The sequence below is a fragment of the Lonchura striata genome, chromosome 17 (genome assembly GCF_046129695.1).
Source record: "Lonchura striata isolate bLonStr1 chromosome 17, bLonStr1.mat, whole genome shotgun sequence".
In the NCBI taxonomy this organism is placed as follows: Eukaryota; Metazoa; Chordata; class Aves; order Passeriformes; family Estrildidae; genus Lonchura; species Lonchura striata.
Genome location: NC_134619.1, coordinates 5,057,187 through 5,072,076, shown reverse-complemented (window position 1 = coordinate 5,072,076; position 14,890 = coordinate 5,057,187). Strand labels below are relative to the sequence as shown.

General features: G+C 49.4%; 1 protein-coding gene across 1 annotated transcript in view; it reads left to right on the top strand.

The window, feature by feature from the left end:
- The window catches only part of LAMA5 (laminin subunit alpha 5), an 85,615-nt gene that overhangs the window by 29,436 nt on the left and 41,289 nt on the right, over positions 1 to 14,890 (top strand). Inside the window, exons 3-6 of the mRNA XM_031506565.2 lie at positions 7,065 to 7,182; positions 10,534 to 10,652; positions 10,966 to 11,136; positions 11,576 to 11,673. Of these exons, the coding sequence (XP_031362425.2) occupies positions 7,065 to 7,182; positions 10,534 to 10,652; positions 10,966 to 11,136; positions 11,576 to 11,673 (506 nt within the window). The remainder of the gene's footprint in view (positions 1 to 7,064; positions 7,183 to 10,533; positions 10,653 to 10,965; positions 11,137 to 11,575; positions 11,674 to 14,890) is intronic.

The following is a 14,890-nucleotide window of genomic DNA, read 5'->3' as shown; positions in this document are numbered from 1 at the left end:
TCACTTTTTTCCTTATCCTTCTTCTCATGTAATACTGTATTTTACTGGGAGAAAGACCCTGATAGAAACTGCTGTTAATCCTGCCAGCTAATTATTAATTCACATATTTTCCCAGAACACACAACTCCTAAAAAAAAAAAAAACCAAAAAAAAAAACAAACCCCAAAACCAAACATTCCCAGAGGCTTTCTAGAAGCATTTAACCATCAGGGACAATTGACACCTCAAGGTAAATAGTCTGAGAACCTGAAATCCTGAATGTAGTTACAGTGTCTTATCTCTGCAGCACCAGGAAGTTTTAAGGGCCTCTTTACAGCCACCTCTGTGCAGGGTTTCTGATGTTGTTTGTAGGAGGATTAAAGCAATTTTTTAAGATCAAGGAGGGTGGGAGTCCTGCTGGAGGCACCTGACCCTCTCACACTCCCTGGCCTCAGCTCCTGGGCTGACCTGGCCATGCAGACCAGTGCTTGTACCCCTCTACAGGGTGCCCAAGGACAGGGAGTCCACTTAGCCACTCCCTGAGCGTGTCTTAGCTCAAGTTTGGGCTAAAAGACAAATATTTAAGTCTTGTTTTTAATGGGTTACTTAACACTTTGCCCAGCAACTACAAGGTAGTAAAGTTCCTTGTCAGTCAAGTGCAGGAATCTCCTACGGGCAGTGAGAGGCTGATGGGCAAAGTCCTTCTCTGTGAGTGACTAAAGCCTCATCCCGAGGAATTCCAGCCATCCCCCTCTGGCCTGACCAGTTTGGCTCTGCCGTGGTGCCTCTGGTTATTTGGGTGACCCTTGGGTGGCTGCTGGGCACACACAAAGGGCTGATCCCCACTTGCTGGGGCTGAAGCACAGGCTTGTGTTTGACCATGCCCAGGCTGGTGTGCCAGCATCCCTGGCTGCTGCACCTGTGGCTTTTAGGATTTAGCACCTGTAGGATTTAACAGGATGTTGCTCTGTGCCTCTCCTTAGTGCCAGCTGGCTGAAGCTGCTGCCCTGCTGGAGGTCATTCCCAAAACTTGGCTGTCCAGATCTTCAGCACTGTGCAGGCCACAAGGGATGGCACTGCTCTGCCCTGCCATGTGCCAAGTGCTGCAGATTTAGTCCCCCAAGGATCTCTGGCAGGAGCTGTGTGTGGCACTGGCAGGGGAGGGACAGCTTGCACAGGAGGATGCTGTGAAGATAAAGGAGTGCTGTGTGTGAAATCAATGGACAAGCCAAATCCTTCTCAGAAGTGGTGTTTAAAGAAAAAATCCTTTGTGGAAAATGCTCCATCAGCTGTTCATCTAAGCCAAGCTGCTTAGGAAGGGAGCAGGCACTGTTTAGAAAATAACATCATGAAGTATTGGGTTGCTGCTGCTGCTTGTTATGACAGGGAGCAGGTTCCATGCTGGCTGGTAGCTCTGAGTCTGTGGCTTCGTGGAGAGTGTTTTCTTTGATCTCTCTCAATAAAACCCCAGAGTTTTGAGAGAAAAATTTGAAAACAGGTTGGTGTAAAGTGGAGTCTCAGTACTCACCTCTCTGCCTTATCAAGGTGTTTAATAGCTGCCACTTTGCACCTCTGTCCTTCCCCCGTGGTGAAAGGGATGGCTGGTTGTTTCTAAAGCCTGGCTGTATAAAAATCTTGAGATACAAGCATAGGGAACCTTCTCATTCAGAACCTTATAATCCTCCATTAATAACTTGGAAAAAAACATAATTTTTAGGAGTGAGAATTGAGATACAGACATACAAGAACAAGCCAGGAGTTGCTGTGAGGAAAAGAGCAAAATGGGGGCAAAGCATATTTCAGTGCACACCCCTCTTTCAAACACTGACTTTTGTGCTTTTATATGTGGGGTTTGTTTGCTCTCAGGCACTTGGGTATTTCATAAGAAAAAAATGACTGGATAAAGAGCCTTGCCCACTTGGAGGGGAAGCAGCTTTGTTTGCTGTCTGGAAGGGTTGAAGTAGTTCTTGTGTGATTGAAAATAAAAAGTAGGCACACACTAAATGTGAGAGATTTTATTAAAGGATTTTGATGGATAGGCTAGGGAGAAATAAATCTGCTGTAGGACTGCAGAAGCTCAGCAGAGGGACAGTCAAGTTGTTAATGAGTAAATTCACTGCTTCCATGAGAATAAATGATTACATGCAAAGGATGCAAAAGGGGCAGATCACTGACCTAGAGAAATTCAAAGTGAGACAGAAGCTCTCTGCCTTTCCAGGGCTTTTCCACCTCCTGCATATTTGTTTGTGGGGCTAAAAGGTGCACGAAAAGGCACCTTATTAGCTTTACTGCTGCCAGTGATGTGGTGCCAGCGCTGCCAAGCGTTTCCAAGGCTGATTGATGGCAGCAGAGCAGCCCGGGCTGTGGCAGAGGTGACCTGTGCTCCCAGAGAGCTGTTTTTCCCTGGCACTGTGCATTGATAACCCCATCCAGGCTCTGACATCTCCACGTTTTCCAGGTGGGCTTGTGGCTGCATTGATGGACCAGAGGGGGATGGATGGGCTTGGGAGGGAGTAAAATAATTTGATTTTGGAAAGCGGGGAAAATGAAATTAACACTTCCCCACACTTTCCATAGCAGTTCTTTTCCTGCTTTCTCTGCTTGTAGGTTTTGTATGTGCCCCTAAAGAGTGGGAGTACTGCCTGTGCCATGGTGTTGAGCTGCACCTGCTCAGCAGGTTCTTCCCAGGAAATCCCTTTCCAGCAGGGATGAGCAGGGCTGGTAATGCTCTCCACACACACACACTCCACAGGGGTCTGGAGCAGTGCTTAGGGAGAGAGGAACTGCTTTGTTTTTACATGGTGCTATTTTCATAAGTCAAGGGCAAAGGTAATAAATCTGTCCTGTGGAAAATTAGCGAGTGGTTTGCTGAGTAAACTCCTCCTGCAGGGTCTGGGGCTGGGAGCAGAGCTGGGTCTAGCTCCAGCCAGCACAGCCTGCTCAGACCTTCTAATCTCACAGCCAAAAAGAGCCCCTCTTGCTGCTGGTGGAAATGTAGTTGTCAATGTTACAACAATACAAGGATTTATTTTGGTTATGGGATGTGTCTGCGTGGCTTTGAGGTGCCTTGGAGCATCAGTGAGACTTCTCCAGAACTCCCTCACCAAAGCAACACAGGATACTGACCTGCTCCAGCGTGTTTTCTTCCTCCCACATGAACCTCTCAGAGCTGGAAAAGTGAAATTGGTGTCTTGAGGAAAGGAACAGAGAAGAAATGTGAGAGTTTTCCATCATGTGCTGCTTACACAGAAGGATGGATGAACAAGTGGACAGAGAACGTGCTGCTCCAAAAGCAGCTGAGTTCCTTTTGACTCTGGAATTTGCACAGGTCTTTGCACTGTGGCACTGGGCAGTAATCAGGATTATATTTTAATGGTATTTTGGTGCTGGATAAAGCTGCCCACCATCTAAAGACACAAGTGGATGAAGTGTGGGACATGCTCATCTCCATCTTCCCCTCCTGGCTCCAGCACTTGCTCCATCCTTCCAGGCACTGGGGCAGCTGCAAGTGATAGTTACTAAGGAAACTTGCTTCAAAACCACTAACAGCAACATCAGCTCTATGTAGAGATGTTACTATTTTCAAAGAAATCTGGTTGCTAATTAAAGTAGTGTCAGAATTTCCTGGCTGGAAGGTCGATTTATGAAATTCCAGAGGCTGGTCAAAGGTTGAGCTGTACCTGGCATGTTTCCAGAGGTAGGGAAAATAAGAAATCTGCGTGCCTGGAGACAAGTGTGAGCATCAAATCTGGTGTTTCACCTCTTTTCTCCATGAAGAAAATGTCTGAAGTGACTGAGAGCATAGAGGCTTTTATTCATCTGGCTGATAATAGGAGCTAAATAAAGCTTGGATTTTTTTGGAAAAAAACCCCAACCATTTCTCTTGCAATATTGGTTGGGCAGAACTGTACTGGAACTAAACATGGAATGAAAAGTCTGGCTTTTCTGCCAGCTCTATTTTTAGAGCTACTGCTCCATCTTTGCATCTGAGTTTTCTCAGCAGATGCACTGGAAACAGGCAATTTGCTGTTATTTTTTTCTGGCCAGGCTGTGATACTATAAAAGATAAGGATGTTGGATGGAGGGGCAAGAGACTCACCAGACTGAACAAAAATCCCCCTGAATACCAGGACATGGGTCTTGTTCCAGGTTTGGGGTCACTGTGGTCACAGACTCCTGAATATTTTCTGTGCTCCATTAGGAGTGACCCTTCATGCTGGAAGGGGAGTGGTTGTGCAGTGTTGGCTGGTTTATTTGCGTGCCAAGACTGCGATCACAACTGGAATAAAATCCAGCAGTAACAGCAGTGGTACAGATGGATTTGGGTACAGAGAGAGGAATTGTTTGGCTTTGAGGGCAAATATCTGCCCTGTCTTTCAGCTGAGGTGTTGCAGATGATCCAGACATATCCAGCAAGGGTTCAGAGGTTCTTGTGCTTTGCTGTGAAAAGCAGGAATAGGAGATAAAAGCTGTGGACTTGGACATCCGGCCCTGCCAGTGGGGCTGGGATTGGCCTTTCAGAGAACTCCCAAAAAGCACAGATACTGCTTTTTCCACAGTGCTTGGTGTGTGTGTGTGTGTCTGAATGCTCTGAAACCATCTCTACCTCCAGAGAGGGCTCAGAGGGGTCCGGAGCCTGTGGCTGCCCAACCCTGCCCTGCCCCAGGGCCATTTACACCTGAGCTTGCAACCAGCAGCACTGGGTTTTTTTCTGGCTGTTTTCACGTCTGAGCCCGAGGCTTGGTTTTGTGTCAAATTTCACTGTCTGGGCAAAAGCTGCACCAATTTGCCTGCGTGGTAATCCATGCTCTCCAGAGCAAGGGGATTTCTGAGAGCCACAAGCATGCCAGGAGTTGGACTCCAGCACATTGAATTAGGAACACTCTGTTCCAGCATAAAGCTGAACAAAGAGGAGGACCCCCTAGAAATTCCGTGGGATTTTACTGGCAGTAAATTCATTATTGGCTATGCAAAAAGAAAGGCAGAAGAGAGGGATGCACCTCACGTTTCTAAATTTGTGTTTGTGGTTGCTGTTCCTTCAGAGCAGAGAATCCCCTGTGCCTGAGGCATGAACATGTACAGGTATTCTTAAGCCACAGGGAATTTGTGCAGCTACAGGCAGTGCTAGATTCCAACAGGAGCATTAATTTATTCCCTGCAGAGCAAAGCTGGAGGAGGATTTAGAGTAGAGGGACGGTGTAACTTCACAGGCTGGTGTCCAGCCCTGTTCCCATGCCAAGAGGCAGATGTTGAGCTGTGAGAACTGGTCCTGCAGAGAAAGCAGCTGCCTGAGCTGAAGCCTCTAGGGCTTCACTATCAAATACCAGCTCTGCTGAGAGGGTAAGCAGGCAGAAAAAGCTGCTCCTCAAAAAAAGCCCAGTCTTGTATGCCTTGACAGCATGTTTGTCACACAGGGGAACTAGAGCAGCATTGGGGTCTGTTTTCCCTCAGTTTTTGAAAAGGATGCCTGTTTCCCCCTTGGCCAAGCTTGAAAGTCTTTTGGCAGCAGAGAACGGAGTTGGGTGACTGCTTTGGTTTCTTTATTCTGGATGGCACCAGTCCTTAGCAGTGCAAACCCTGAGAGTGGTGACAAATCCCACCCTCCTGCCCATTCCCAGCTGGAGAACAGCCTCTGACCTGCTGTGCTCGACCTTCACGTGGGTCTCCCAGCTGGACCTGCTTCACTCCTCCCTGAGCATCTCTCTCAAGCCCCCTTAGTCTACACCCAGGTGTGTTTTCAGGCGTCACCAGCCTGCAGTGACAGGTAAGTGGGAGGAGAGGCTGCCCCAGAGCCAGAGGAGCATTTGGGAGTCTCCTGAGGAGGTTTTTGCCTGAATGTCCTGCCGAGGGAGGAACTGAGCTGTGCCCACATCCCCTTGCTCCACATCTGCACATCAGCACTCGGAGCCCTTGTCTGAGTGACCCCAGCAAGATCTGTGCTTTATGGATGGCTTGGTGAATTTAAATACATCTTTCTTGTTTCTCCTGTCCTTTACTTGCCCAGCCTGTGGATTGTCAGGGCTGTTCTGAGGCCCGTTGTTACTGATGAAAGCCCTCTGGCTGGGCGATGCGTGTGGCCGGGGCAGGCTGAGGTGCTGGCTGCTGTTCTGGCTCTCCTGCACGGCTGGGATGGGCACGGAGCCGTCCTCCTCCTCCCCCTGCAGAAATGTCCCTCTGGATACTTCAGTCTTCAGGGGGGTGTATGCTCATGCAGCCCCAGCTCTGCATGAGGAGGGACTCCTGGGCTATAAATCTCTGCCTTTCAAGCACTAAACTCCCTTTTGGGCCGTTTTTGACATTAGGAATTTCCTCTGATAAGAGAACTTTATTTGCCTTTAAATATCACTTTGTGACAGGATGATGGAGTGGAGATTCTTGGAGCGAGCCTGTGCCAGCCAGGGAAGGGAAATTCTGCTGGGGCTTTTGTTTCTCTCTAGCACTGATATTGTAGCTCTTTAAAGTAGGTTTATTTTATACTTGGCAGGAGTGTGTGTGCACATGTCAGTGTCCAGACAAATGGGAGCAGCCCTGTGTTGGAGCTGTGCTGGAGCCAAATGGGTCTCCTGCTCTCCCTTCCCTGTGGCACCTGGGGAAGAGGAGCTGTGCTGGCGTTTTTCTGGAGCAGGCTTCCAAACACAGGCTGTGTCGGTGAAGCAGGGCTGGTATGTGGAATGCCTTACAAAAACAGAAAGAGGGGTTTTGTGGTACTGTCTGCAAGGTACAGTTGGATGTTTCCTGGCTGGCAGGCCAGTGTTTCACCTGTTACCCCAAGAACAGCCCAAAAGCCAAGTCCCCAGGGCAGCATTGTAGCTGGTTTGTAATGCTCAGGCTAAGTCTGAGGTGTCTCCCAGCACAGCCTGAGCTGTGTTTGCATTCAGTGGGAGCTGAGCTCCCTGCTTTGGCTCTGCAGCAGCCGTGTCCTATCCCCATCCCTTTAGATACGGAGGATTTGGCTCCACAGGCTGCTTGTGAGCAGCAGGAGCAGCAAAGTGCCAGCTCATTTATTCTGCTTGGATTCCATGAAGTTCTCTCTGCTTTTCAGGATGCTTCAAGCAGCCAACTAACTCTGTGTTCTTTTCTTTCAGCTCTTCCACGTAGCATATGTCCTGATCAAGTTTGCCAACTCCCCTCGTCCTGACCTCTGGGTGTTGGAGCGATCCACTGATTTTGGCCTCACCTACGAGCCCTGGCAGTATTTTGCCTGTGAGTATGACAGGGGTTTGCAGCTCAGTGCCAGGTAGTGAGGCTGTGGTGAACATAACTCTCTGCAAATACAGGGTTGGGTTTGGAGCTGTTCCTGTGTCATTGCTGTGATGCAGGACATGTCTTCTGTTTCATCTGCCCAATAAGGCTGCAAGAGTTGAAGGTTGAATGCTCCTCAGGATGGGAGAACTGTTTTACTCTCTGGTACTAAGTGAATGTTTTAAAACACTGTCGTGGTGTAGGGGAGTGCCAAAGTTGGCACCAGTGTCTGCAGTTGGGTGTTGTTGATCTAGGTCTGAAGGTGAGATTTCTTATCTTCTCCTCCTCCCTGCCCTCCTCTTTCAGTCTCTTCCCTGTACCATCCCAGACTGTATTTCAGCCTCCTCCAGAAGCCAAGCAGCAGCTATCACAGAAAAGTCTGGATGGCTGCAGTCACAGAAAAGTCTGGATGCAGAAAACATTCCCTTGTGCTTATCAGTACTGGAGATTAGCTGCAGCCTGTGCAGGGCAGGGAACTGCTGTGCTGCTGCTGTGCAAGGTGGGATCAGACACAGCTGGCTGGAAGGGAGATCCAGTCTGTACATTTGGCTTCCCAATGCTCTGATTAAAACCTTAAGAAACAGCTGGTTCTGCAAAACTCTTCTCCCAGAGGGTCTGTGGGGTAGCCGGATGCCGAGGAACTTGTTGACCACCAGCTCCTCCCAGAAGCAGCAGCAGTAATTGGGAGAAGATGTGAGTTAAGATGTGCAGCCAGAGCTTAAAATCTGGCAAGAAAGGACTTGGGAGCACTCAGAGGCCTTGCCCTGGGATATCCCTAAAGGCTCATATTTCTGACTTACCTGTCAGGCTGTGCTTTGGATTTCTGGCTCCTTCTTGTGCAAGGAAGAGCTGCAGACGTATTACCACTGTGTTGCCTTTGCGTGGTATCCCCTCTCCGGGGCGGATGTTTTTCTCTCTGCTGTGTGCTGGTAGGGAATTACTGCTGTCAAATTCCTGCTGTGCTTTCTTCTATCTTCTCTGAGTATTTCTCTGCCAGTTCTGAAGCCTCTGTTGGGGCCCATTACAGTTTTGTTCCTGTGTGGTCTGGAGCTGCACAGGGAGCTCTTGCCCCACTGGCATGTTCATGTGTGTAGTGACAGTGCTGCAACATCTGGAGTCCCCTTCCCTCCCAAAACATCAGGCCCTGTTAGCCCTTCCCTGGAGAAGGGAGATGCAGTGACACAGCCCAGTGGAAAATTCCCATGGAATTTGGACTGCTCCAAAACCTGCCGGATTTGCGAGCACAAGAAGTCCTCTGCAGAGGTTTATTTTTATCACAAGGAATTCTGTAGGTGGTCTAATAAAAACACTGCCAGGTCAGTACCAGGGTTAAAAGCAGCTGGCAGAAGTGCAGGGTTTCTTCAGAGCTGCCAGTGAGCCTTGCCAGAGGTGACACTGGCACTGTCCACCCTGGCTCAGCGCTGTCCCTCGAGCTCACAGGAGGTGCCAAGGTGCTTTTGGGCTTAGCTCTGTGGGAGGAGAGAGAAGTGACTGCTGGGTGAGGCTCTGTCCTTGTTTGTTTCCTTAAAGCACTGCTAGAGTTTAAGGCAAATGGGTTACTCTGGTTTAGCTCAGAATGCCCAGATTCTGGCTCACGTGGTTGCGCAGATTTTGCAATAGCTGGAGTTGTTCTTTGGTTTTCCTGAGTAGCTCTTTGGGCTGAGCATCCTGTCTGCATGCAGCCGTGGCAGCGCTCTGGAAATCAATCATCTCAAGCTGGTGGTGACAGGTTCCTTGCCTGGGGCTTTAAAAATAAATTGCCTTTAAAAAAGCACCTGCTTAAGGAAACCTTGGCGGCCAGAGACCTGATGTTAAATATTTCCACATCTTCCTGTGGATGCAACTGAGCTCTTGCTGTTGCCAAAGCAGCATTTCCCAGAGCAAGGCCACTTTCTGGAGACAAGGTGTGAATGGGTGCAAGCCAGAGGTGAAGGCAGGGAGGCAGAAATTCTCTGCTCCCTCTTTGCTGTTCCTTCTGCCTGGCTCAGCCTACCCATGCAGCACATGGAGTGGGGGACCTGCCTTCTTGAGGCAGATTGAGACAGATTTTGGAAGATTATTCTCATGAATTGGGTTAACATTTCCCCCTCAGTTTCCTGTGTGAGCTGAGCAGCGCTGGCAGGAACAGGAGGTTGTGTTGGCTGCCTTTTCTTCCTTTTTCTCCCCATGGAAGCACCCTCAGGAGCACTGCAGTGACATTCACTTCAGCACACTGTGCTCTGAGCTCCTGGCACAGGTGTAAAGGAGTGGGAAGGAGCAGCAGCCTTGGTCCAGGCTCTTCCTGAGGATCAGTCCCTGGCAGTAGCACTGTGTAGGTTTTTGCATGGGTAGATGTAGGTGCTCACCACCCTGCACAGTCAGACCCTGGGCTGCCCCAGCAGTGCTTTGGTTGGCTCTGCCAGCACAGGGATGTCACACATCTGGGGACAAGGGTGCTGGACTGGCAGGAGCAGTCATACTGGCAAGCCAGGCCATTCCTGCAGCTGCAAGGGCAGTGTTGGTGTTCAGTGTCCCCAAGGCAGGTCACCAAGCCAGCAGAGCAGCTGCCTGGTGATGCCTGTTCCCTAACTTTATCCAGCCTTGCATTGCCACTTAGTGGCAGGAGCCCTCCTTTGCTGTCCCCAAGGAGTGGTTCTTGGTGGCTTTGGCATTTCTGGTTTGTGGCATTGGTTTAATAGCAGAGTTCAGAGTAAGGTGTGAGGAGGGGACCTGCAGTATTTGGCAGAGGCAGAGCAATGGCTTGCAGCATGTTTGCCTAGTGGGAGATGTCCCAGCAGTGACTGTGGCTTGTGGTTGCTCTTGTGGGTTCTGTGCTGGCTTCAGAACTGACCCAGGAGGTTTAGGAGCCATGTGGAATGATGGTGCAGCTCCTACACCAGGAGCAGAGCCCTGGCAGCAAAGAGCCCTTTTGTAGTTCAGTGGAAGCAGTATAGCAAATCCACTGCCAGCATGGCAACAGATTGAGACCAGAGTCAGATCTCAGGCTGGTTAAACTCTCAGTGCCAAAATTGAGGGGTGGGTTTCTGTGCAGGTGGTGGCAGTAGGTAGAGTGGCTATTCTGACCATCCTCATTTACTGCAGGGAGGTGATTTGCAGAGTTTCCTACCCCTGTTACTGTTAGAATGACACCCTCTCTTAGTGGAGGACACGTTTTTAGCCCTGACAGAGTTAATTACACAAAGCAATCTCTGTGTGGTAAATGCTTAACAAAGATTGTACACCCATCTCTGCTGTGGTCAGCGTGGGAAAATCCATCGAGGGCTGGGAATTGTTCCTTCTCTCTTACTGCTCTCATCTCTGGTTGATGAACAGCTTCCAAGAGGGACTGCATTGAGAAGTTTGGCCAGCACACTGTGGACCGTATCACCAGGGATGACCATGCCATCTGCACCACTGAGTACTCCCGGATCGTGCCTTTGGAAAATGGGGAGGTGAGCAGTTCCTGGTTTCATCCCCTGGAGTTCCCAGGGGTGGTCAGTGGCTGTTGGTATTCCTGTTAATAGGCTCCCTCTCGATTTTTGGATACCACTTAAAAGTATTCAGTTAAACCAAATGAGACTGACAGGGAGCTGACCCAGTCAGAGAGAGATTGATTTCCTCCCACCCCACAGGGTTACACAGATTTGTTTCACAGATCCACAGAATGGTGTGGGGTGGAACCACCCAGTTCCAACTCACTGCCATGATCAGGTGCAGCTTCCACAGGAGCAGGCTAGTCCAACCTTTTCCTTCTCCCATTCACAGATTGTTGTCTCTCTGGTAAACGGGCGCCCAGGGGCCATGAACTTCTCCTACTCTCCTCTCCTGCGGAATTTCACCAAAGCCACCAACATCCGACTGCGCTTCCTGCAGACCAACACTCTGCTGGGCCACCTGATGGGCAAAGCTCTGAGGGACCCTACGGTCACCAGGAGGGTAAGGCAGGCCTGGATTCCTCCTGCTGCTGAGGTGGAAGTGTTTGAGGGCTGTGCAAGCCGCCTCTGGGGAGGGACACCCTGGCTGTTGCCTGTGGGGATTTTCTCTCAGTCTAAAGCTGAAGGCATCTGCAGCAGATGCTGCTGTGGCCGGAGCTGGAGGCTGCTTGGAAGGACACCAACCATGTGGAACTGAGAAACACCTCTTGGTGTCACATGTGGCTTTCTGGCTGTGCTGGGAGCCCCCCACTTGTAGCTGATGGGCTCTGTTAGAGGTGGTGGATCTTACCGTAGGCAGATACTGCAGCCTACGATGGCACTGTAAGGGAAACACCCCAACACATCCTTTTACTGGGTAAAGTCCTGCTGAGTCTTGAGTAGAATGGTTATGAATCTGATTTGTAAAAGTAGTCATGGCCAGCTTTTCTTGTGCTTTCCAGTACTACTACAGCATCAAGGACATCAGCATCGGAGGGCGCTGTGTCTGCCACGGCCACGCCGACGTCTGCGATGCCAAAGACCCCAGTGACCCTTACAGGTACTTCTGCAAAATCCCAGTTCTGTGGGGAAGCATTTGAATTACTGTTCTGAGAATGAAAGGTGATACCAGTGTTAGTTGAGTCCTGTCCTGAGCTCGTAATGGTGCCATCACTGCTGCCTGTGGCTCTGCTTTGAGAAAGAAGCAGAAACTGCTCCAGACAAAGCAGCAAAAATCACACTTTTGTCAGACTGTTTTTCAGCCAGATTAGCTCCCTGGTCGAGTTTCCCTGTCCACGATTTTGCCATCCCATTGGAGCAGAGTGTGAGAATGAGAAGGAGGGATACTGATGTAGAACAGGGAGGTTTCCATCAGAGTTGTGGGATCATTTCTGACCTTGTGCAGAGTCTCCTGCTTCCCATGTGGCTTCTTAAACATTGAGACAATTCTGTCATAAATAGATGGTCTCCCATGAAATCAGAGACTGCTTCCCATTTCTGTTCATAAGAGCCATGGATTGGTTATGTACATATCTGAACAACTCTTTGCAAAAGAACAAGAGAGTGCAAAGAAGTTACATTTTGGCTAATGGAACTTCCCATCTGCCTTGGCAACTTGGAATGCCAAAGAGCTGCTTCAGACCATGGAAGTGTTGCTTTTAGCCATCTGTTTGCAGCTTGAATGTTGCCTTTATGAAAGGGATGGGTAGATTCAGCTGGATGAGGGGAGTTTGTATTTCTTTCTCATCAGGATCATGTAGAACTTTTGGATTGTCTAAAATAAAATTCCAGTGAGTCCCAGCCAAGGTTAAAGCTGTTAAGTGTTAAAACAAAGATGTATTGGTAAGCATGCCTGCCTGAGTGTGCCAAACTCTCAGACAAAAGGAAGTTCATAAATATTTGAATGTACAGTTCTTGTTTTTCAGACATGGGTGTTGCTGGATGCAAAGTGCACCTGTGTGCTGGGGAAAAGGCTTCGTGGGGACAAGTGATTCTTTAACATGGAAATGCCAGGACCTTTCTTGGGTGTCAATGGCTTGGTGCTCTACAAGAGGGGAGGGAAGGCTGAACAATGAGAAGTATGTTGGATCTCCTTGTTCAGTGTCACTTCTGCTTGCAACCGTCTCTGTCTCCTGAAATTCCTCTCCTCCACTCTCATTTGGATGCATCTGGCATCTTCACTCTTGGCCCCAGCCTGTTGTCTGATGTTGCAGCACATGTTGGTAAGCAGCTGTTGCATTTCACCCAGAGCAGACCACGCTGGCCTGAGGGAGGAAACATTTCCTACTTGTGTACTTTGTACAGTCAGAATCTAACAGCTGTAAGTCCTTTGGGCTACAGCAGGAAAAGGTGCTGGATAAATAGATCTTCTCATGGCATTCTTGTACCCTTTAGCAAGGCCAGGAGTACAGGCAAGTCAGCAGAAATCTGATACTTTGAGTTGAGAAAATGACTAATTGATGAAATGCTGCCATTTTCCAGGCTGTGGGAGCAGCTGTGTCCAGCCTTCCCACTTCCTAAAGTGGGCACTGCTGGGCAGGATCCCTGCCCTCCTGCCCTGGCACAGCACAGAGCCAGCTTGGGGATATCTGTAATGCCACATCAGCTGGGGCTCAGACACACTGTCCCCTTGGGACACAGGCCCAGCCACCAGAAACCTGTCATGTCTTCAGCAATCTGTGTGCTGTGCCCTCTGCACATGTCCTGCCTCTTCAGAATCTGATGTGTGGCAGCAGCTGGGCAAGGAAATGCAAATAAAGGGATGTGGATCAGCCTGGCCCTATTAAAAATCCCACAATCTCAGCCTGTTGCAGGGTCTCTGCTGTTCATTTTAACTTCTCTCTTCTGCACATCCCCATGTTTCCTGTGCCTGTTGCTCAGAAAGGCAGGGTGAGCACGTTGGTAGAGGTGAGGTGAGCTAGAAATCTTGGCACAGACTTCAGGACATGATGAAGCATGTCCATGAGCTGGTTTCCTGGCAATAAGTGGTAATATTGGTGCAGCTTTGGAAAGTTTGCATGAAGTGCCAAGCTGCAGAGTCTGCACATCCAGCTGTGTTGAGTGGGCAGCACATCTGGGCCCTGTGTGAGTGTTTGCAGGGACCTGTGGGCAAGTACAGACTCTTTTTGCCCTAAGTTGGAATGGGCTGAGTTAAGCAGAGGGAAGGAATGTTCTCCTGCTTAAAGGTGAGCACCAGCAGGATGAGGCACAGCCCTTTCTCCTGGCAAACCCTTGGAGCAGGGAGATAAGAATCATCAGAAACCTGGCTTAGAGAACCCAGCCAAGAGCTGTGTGTTACCAAGCTGAGTGAGCTCAGGAGAACCCTACAAGGGTTCTGCATCTGTCTGATAAGAGCAGCTGTTTCTGTGGCTTCACTGCCCTGTCACAGATGCCACAAGAAAGAGAGGAGACAACCAGAGTCCAGCTGCTCCTTCTGTGCCTGTGAAGATAACCACCAAGACAGCAGCAGCCTGGCTGGTCAGAAGCACATCCACAGATGAAGGATGCTTTCCCACTGCTGCATCCTGAACTCCAGCTTCCCCTCTCCCATTTAGAAGGCAAAGCACCCTGTGTGCCAGCAGATTTGTGCCATCCGTCAGTCTCTTTTTGCAGGTGGTTTTTTCCCCGTACAGTCAGAAAGAGAGGAAGGGGCTCTTTTATTTTTTTCTTGATTGTGCTCCTCAGATGTCCCAGCCAAATCCAGATGCTGTAGTGTTTGTGTGCTGCTCTCAGTCCTGCCACAGCTGCTCACTAGGAACTGTTTAGTCTCTGCTGTTGAGCATCAATTCCAGCGGGAAGACTGCGGTTTCATTTCTTACAGCAGGATGACCAGGAAATATGTGCTATGTGGACACAGCCGCTCCCTCTTCTCCCTTGTATATACTCAGTCAATGAAACATGTAAATATTGTGGTTTATGCACATTTGTCTGTAATTCATTAGCAGCACAGACTCGGCACAAGGTGCAGTAAAGCCATAATAGATGAGCTCTCTGAGAGGTCATCGCTAACTCTGAACAGCAGAGACTAAATAAATACCTCCTTCTCCCTCTGAAATGAGCATCTTTACTCATGCAGTGCCATCTTCTTGCATTCTGGGAACTGAACCAGTTCTTTTCAAACATCCTGAGCCTTAAGGAGCCTGGGGTGTGGCTGGAGCCACGTCCTCCAGTCAGGGAGATTAGCACTGCCCAGCAGGTTTACAAGTTCCCTGACTCAGTGATCATCTTTCTCCACACGGATGTACTTGGATCTTAATCTTGACCTCCAGATGCTGCCA